Consider the following 7,122-nt stretch of genomic DNA (forward strand, 5'->3'; position numbering starts at 1 on the left):
TTAGGAGAACATAGGAAATTTTACCTGTCAGATCTATGGAGAGGGGAAGAATGACCAAACAAGAGATAGAGACCATTACAACATATAAAATGCATAATTAAGCTTACATTAAATTAAAAAGATTTGGTACAAACAAAACCAATAGAAACAAGATTAGAAAGGAAACAACAAAGTGAGAAAAAAATTTATTGCAAAATTTTCTGATAAAGTTCTAATTTCTCAAATTTATAACTAAGTAAAATTTATAAGAATACAAGTCATTCCCCACTTCACAAATGATGAAAGGATATGAACAAGCAGTTTTCAGCTGAAGAAATCAAAGTTATCGATAATCATATGAAAAAATATTCTAAATCACTCGATTAGAGAAATACAAATTAAAACAACTCTGAGGTACCATCTCTCACCTGTTAGATTGGCCAATATGACAGTAAGTGAAAGTGATAAATGTTGAAGGGATGTGCACACTAATACATTGTTGGTGGACTTGTGAACTGATCCAACAATTCTGGTGGGCCATTTGGAACTATGCCCCAAAACTATAAAAGTGTGTATATCCTTTGATCCTGAAATACTACTACTAGATCTGTATCCCAAAGAAGTCATAAAAAGGAGGGAGAGTACCTACTTGTACAAAAATATTTATAGCTACTCTTTTTTGTGGTGGTAAAGAATTAGATATTGAGGGAATGACCACCAATTGGGAAATGGTTGCACAAATTGTGTTATATGATGGTGATGGAATATTATTGTACTATAAGAAACAATGAGTAGGATGATTTCAGAAAAAAGCTGGAAAAAACTGATGCAAAGCAAAATAAGCAGAACCAGGAGAACATTGTACACAACAACAACACTGTGGGATGGTGAGTTGTGAAAGACTTAGGTACTCTCAGCATTATAATGATTGAGGCCAATTTTGGGGGATTTATGACAAAAAATGTTCTCCACCTCCAGGGAAAGAACTTCTGGAGTCGAATGCAGATTAAAGCATACCATTTTTCACATTGGCTTATTTCTGTTTTTATCTTAGGGTTTTATTTTTATATGCATATACTCTTACAATAATGACTAACATGAAAGTACGTCTTACATGATAATAAATGTATAACTCAGATCAAATTGCTTACCAGCTCCAGGAGGGGAAGGGAGGGAGGGAAAGAATTTGGATCTCATAGTTTCAGAAAATGTATGTGGAATATTGTTACCTGTAATTATAAAAATAAAATATCTTTAAAAAAGAAATCTGTAACCATTTTTACAGCTGAAAATAAATCTCTTGCAATGTTTTAGCTTGAATCAGATAAGTTTCTGTTTAATAGAATAAAACCACCAACTTTTAGACTGTCAGAAGAAGAAAAACTTTCAGGTGTGGGTCATGACTGAGAGCAGTTGTTGAATATTTCTTTGTGAAGTTTGGGTTAGAACATTCTACCCATATTTCCATTTCTTCTGTAAGAGAGAAACTCTCTGGAGTTAACAGCCCTTAAATTGCCATTGCCATTCTTGTATATATAGTTTATTAATTATCGAAATCATGGATTCCCAATCTGGGATATGCATATGCTCAGGGAGTACGAGAATCTTGTCAAAAGGTAGGGAGAATATCTGGCAACTGACAGACTGTGGGAGAGAAAGCACCCCACCCTTTCCCCAAAAATCTATCGAAACCAACAGTACCCCGTCCAGCACCTGCCAAAACTGTGGAACAAAAAGCCATAAGCAACACCTGTTCTGCATGACAGAACACTGAGACTCTCTGTTCTTTAAACTGTCAGGTTTAAGATGAATACATAGTTTGAGCTTATGCTGCTCATACCCTAACAGGAACTTTCCGCTTCTGAGAACCACCAGCCTCACCCCCCACCCCCAAACTATCGATGAAATTAATCCAAGTTGCCTTTTCCCCTGCACCCCTTTATCCCCAACCCTATAAGGTACCATATTCTTTCCCAGTTGGGTGAGATTCAGCATCCATCTTTACTGGTATTGGTCTCCCCCTTGCTGCTCCAAATAAACCCTTTTGTACCACCCTACTCTGGCCTCATTATCTCTCTCTCTCTCTTTTAAAAAAATTTTTTTAAAACCCTTACATTCTGCCTTAGAATCAATATGGTGTATTAGTTCCAAGGCAGAAGAATGGTAAGGGCTAGGAAATGGGGGTCAAGTGACTTGCCAAGTGACACCTAGGAAATGTCTGAGGTCAGATTTGTTTTGTTTCTTTTTAATCCTTACTTTGTCTTGGAATTAATATTATGTATTTATCAATACAATGTATTTTTCAATTTTTTTCAATTTTATTTATTTTTTAAAACCCTTAGCTTCTGTGTATTGGCTTATAGGTGGAAGAGTGGTCAGGGTGGGTAATGGGGGTCAAGTGACTTGCCCAGGGTCACACAGCTTGGAAGTGTCTGAGGTCAAATTTGAACCTAGGACCTCCCGTCTCTAGGCCTGACTCTCAATCCACTGAGCTACCCAGGTGCCCCCTATGTATTGTTTTTTAATTTTGTTTTAAATCCTTACCTTCCATCTTGGAGTCGATACTGTGTATTGGCTCCAAGGCAGAAGAGTGGTAAGGGCTAGGCAATGGGAATTAAGTGACTTGCCCAGGGTCACAAAGTTAGGAAGAGTCTGAGGCCAGATTTGAACCCAGGACCTCCCATCTCTAGGCTTGGTTCTCAATCCACTGAGCCACCCAACTGCCCCCTCTCATTATCTCTTGGGTTGAACTCCTGTCAGACAGAGTGACAGCAACTAATTTGATTATCTCTTTGAAATTAATTAATTTTATTCCTTATGTTCATAAGCACAGTAAATATTAACTTTTTTAGTATTATAGGGAATAGGGGCAAAAGAAAGTTTAATGAAATTCTAGGTGTATAAGACTGGAAGAAGGTTAAAATGGATGGAATACATGGGAAGTATTCTAGAAAAAAATTTGAATATGAGAACCATAGTCTTTTTATTTTTAAAAATATATTTTATTTTCTTAATTACATGTAATGACAATTCCCCACATACATTTTCCGAAGTTATGAGATCCAAACTCTCTTGCTTTCTTCTTTCCCTCCCCCTTCTTCAAGATGGTAAGCAACTTGACCTGAGTTATAAATGTATTATTGTGTAAACTATATTCCCATACTGTTCAGTGCTCTAAGAGAATATTCATAAAACTGAAACATGAAAATAAAAATATAAGTACACTAAAGTGAAAGATAGTAAACTTTATTCTGCATTCTGCATAATGCTCTGTTAAATTACTGAAATAAGCTTCATTTGTTGAGAAAGTACAGGAAGAGGCTGGATCCATTGCTGATAAAATATAAAACACTTGAGAATGATCCTCTTCAGTTTGCAATGTGGAAGGCAAGTCTCACATGGGTAAATGTTGATCATCTCCTTAATTATGATGTAGGTGAAGCTCCTCTGTCAGGAGAAGCCTGGAAATCTAAGGACCACGGCCAAGGAGCCTGGTGATGGATTGAGAATTCCTTCATGGAGAAATGTTCAGAGAGATGAATAGCATCCAGCACAAAGATGAGTCTTCACTGGACAGATAGTCATGGGACCAGGCTTCGTTCCTGGAAGTGGAGGTCCTGGAGAAAAGATTGGTCTCACAGGTTGTGAGAGCCCATTAAGAGAGAATCTATAAATGAGGGCACTTTGGAGAACATTATAAAAGACTAGAGTTCCAGAACTGAATTCTAGGTATATCCCAATCCTGGGGATGGGGTCTTTCCCTTGATGGTTTAAAAATCCTGGATAAGTTTGGAAGCAGTAAACATCTTCCATCTTGACACAGCGAAGCAGGAACACAGAGTTATGTGAGTCTTGGCTATCTTCTCTACTTCTTCTAACACTTGGAGCATGGATCCCCAGTGTCCACTGAGGCACTTGGGTCACATCCACCTCCCAGTAGTATCTGCCTGAGCTGAGTGTCTGCTCAGCAAAGACATAATGGTGAGCAGGGTCTTCGAGATGGTTGAGCTCCCCCTGCCAGCCCTCTGCAGCCCACAGACTCCTCAGATCTTTAGAAACAATCACACAGGGATTGGCTGATTGAGGATCCACTCTGATGTCCACCCTGAATTTGTTGAGGATCTCAATCATCCCAGGCAAGGGATACTGTCTCAACTCTGGGATGACAACTTTGAGCCTTTGGGACATGCTTGATTCACTCCTTCTCAAAAAGTCCTTGACATCCTGCAGCAGCTCAACATCGGATTTGAGGCTAGATTCCAACAGTTCTTCTATGAATTCCTGAAGGCTTTGGATGTGCTGGGATAGTCTTTCTTCCCTGGAATTTTGCTCTTCCTCCAGTCTTTCTGAGCAATGAAATTCTTCCTTACACAGGAAGAGGTGAAGTCTGTTGTATTCTCCCATGGTCATACATTTCCAGTGGACAAAAGATATCTCTTCCTGAGAAAGCATTTTCTCTGCTTCTTCACAGTGCTTCCCCAGATTGCTCAAGATCTCCTGGAGCTTCTCCCTGTACTTGTGAGCAGCCTCTTCTACAGGAGATAAGGTGTGAGTTCCATGCTCTGCTGTTTGGGAGCAATGCACACAGAGAAATGTCTGGTCCTCCTCACAAAAGAGCTTGACCACTTCCTTATGAGTGGGGCACAGACTCTGGCCTTCAGTTCTCTTCAAAGAATGGAAGATGAGCTGCTTACCAACATTAGTCACTTTTTCCAGGAACACATTGATTGCTGGGAATTCTCTGCTTTGGGAAACTTGCCTGCACTGAGGGCAAGTGAAATATGTAGCTCCAAGTCTCCAGCTCCAGGGGAGACATGCTTGACAAAAGCTGTGCCCACACTCCATGGTGACTGGCTGAGAAAAGTAGGTCCCACAGATCCCACAGGTGATTTCTGTCTGCAGTGTCTGGATCATTTCCATATTACCAGCCATTTTTCTCTCTCTCTCCTTAGTGGCTTCTTTCCTGCAGCAACTGAGATGAAGATACTTCATTCACTTCCACTCCAGGAAATGGTTCTGAGTCCATTGATCCTCTCCTTTTATAGAGGAGGTAGCCCCACCCCTATAGTGCTTCCCAGATGAGGTGTCAATCCCCCTTGCCTTGAATTCTCAAGTTCAACAAGTTCACACTTCCTAACTGATGACCCCAGAGTTCACACTTCTGCTTGACTCCTGTGGATTTCACCATGTTGATAGGTTCCTAGAGGAACTTATAGGAGGAATGCTTTGAAAACATGGAGATGTAGGCCAATGGATTTTCAAATTTGACTGGTGCACACAGACTCTGTAGACAGAAGAGTCTATAGGCAGCTTCTGACCTTTCTCCTTCCATATCCAATCAGCGTCCAAGTCTTCTCCAGGATCTCTGATGTCCTTTCCTTTCAATGCACTTCTAGAACATCAGAGAATTGGAGATCTGAAAGGGACCTCAGTGATCATTTAGTCCACCCCAATCATGAAGATAATCCTCATGATAAGAGATGCAACAACTAGTTGTCCATTCTCTGCTTGAGGAGGAAAGTTGCTCCCGAAATTGGAGTTCTCATTGCCTATTCTCATTGCAGTGGCCTAGTAATCTATTTCCCTGCTTACTTTCTGATTTCTCTCTAATCCATCCTCTACAAATTGCCAAATAAGCTCTGTCAAGTCATTTTAGGACTGAAAATATCTAAAAACCCAAGTGGAATCTAAGAACAACAGGCTTGTTTCTTAGCAAAGAAATATAATTTAATTTAAAAAATAATGGGGCAGCTGAGTAGCTCAGTGAAGTGAGAGTCAGGCCTAGAGACAGGAGGTCCTAGGTTCAAACCCGGCCTCAGCCACTTCCCAGCTGTGTGACCCTGGGCAAGTCACTTGACCCCCATTGCCCATCCTTACCAATCTTCCACCTATGAGACAATACACCGAAGTACAAGGGTTTAAAAAAAAAAAAAACAATTTCACCTACACAGTGTTTTTATCTCATTAAAAATTGCTTCAGGGGGCAGCTGGGTAGCTCAGTGGAGTGAGAGTCAGGCCTAGAGACGGGAGGTCCTGGGTTCAAATACAATCTCAGACACTTCCCAGCTGTGTGACCCTGGGCAAGTCACTTGACCCCCATTGCCCACCCTTACCAATCATCCACCTATGAGACAATACACCGAAGTACAAGGGTTTAAAAAAAAATTGCTTTAAAAAATTACCAGGAAAAACTTTCATGGACTTCAAAATTTATTAGGGAACTTATAGTTCCATTTCTCCCCATCTCCTCTTTCCCAAATGTGCTATTCTTGAGGGAAGGGTCTGTCGCATATTCCTTTGTATTCTGATATCTTGCACAGTGCTTGGCAAATATGGGTGACTAAAAATGTTAGTTAAATTGTATTGAGTTGAGTAACTATAACTATAATCAAAGCAACAAGATTGGGAAGATAAGTGCTTTTTCTTCTCTCCCCCCACCCCCAAGAATATTTCTTTATTTGGTCAAGTATTGATAAGTATCTCTTTAGTTTCTCTGGTGAGATCCTGGTGTCAGAAGTCCCTAAAGGACTATTGCCAGTTCCTGGGGATTTGCAGGGGCTAAGAAAGGAAGCATGTACTTATAACAGCCCTTTATTATTTAAAATCTTCAGGATTTGTAGGCAGGGGAGAGAAATTGGTAGAATTGAGGAAGCCAGAAGGCCTGAAGGCTGTGTTGGTTAATTGACTAAGAGTGGCTTCTGGGAATGAAGGACTGAAAGTGTGTGGATAAGTGAGACAGAGCTCTAATAGCTGTGTAGAGAGTCTGGGGTCATGCATGAGGTATGCTTCAACAAATTTACATGGACACATAGATGAATGAGCTAGAGAGTCAGGTGAGTACAGAGCTGATGAGTTCTGGCTGTGTCTGGAGGTCTGATCTGGTCTGACAGTGGTATTCTTCGAATAGGAGCTGGCATATTTGGGGTGGGGAAGAAAGAAGGAAATAGTCTAAACTAGATTTGAGTTTCTCAGAATGTGCATTTGAAAAGGCCCAACTTCTAACCAGAAATGTGGTCTCTATCTTCTGAATCTGACCCAGTCTCATTGGGTTGATCATTATTCTTGTGGGCTCTGCTTCTTTATGTTTTTCATTGAAAGTTGAAATATAAAAACATAGAAATGTTAACCCCATCTGGTTCTATC

The 7,122-nt window shown here is 40.2% G+C and overlaps 1 protein-coding gene across 1 annotated transcript; it reads right to left on the reverse strand.

Moving 5' to 3' along the window:
• Window positions 1-3,507: 3,507 nt before the first annotated feature.
• LOC123249755 (tripartite motif-containing protein 43-like) lies at window positions 3,508-4,899 on the reverse strand. Its single transcript, XM_044678881.1, has one exon. It carries the CDS (start codon window positions 4,897-4,899, stop codon window positions 3,508-3,510), a length of 1,392 nt encoding a protein of 463 aa, XP_044534816.1.
• Between the last annotated feature and the right edge of the window lie 2,223 nt (window positions 4,900-7,122).

This window comes from Gracilinanus agilis, chromosome 5 (assembly GCF_016433145.1).
Source record: "Gracilinanus agilis isolate LMUSP501 chromosome 5, AgileGrace, whole genome shotgun sequence".
In the NCBI taxonomy this organism is placed as follows: domain Eukaryota; kingdom Metazoa; phylum Chordata; class Mammalia; order Didelphimorphia; family Didelphidae; genus Gracilinanus; species Gracilinanus agilis.

Bases quoted from the DNA above. Each gene is read 5' to 3' on its own strand.
- LOC123249755 (XM_044678881.1), bottom strand. From the start codon at position 4,899: ATGGAAATGATCCAGACACTGCAGACAGAAATCACCTGTGGGATCTGT.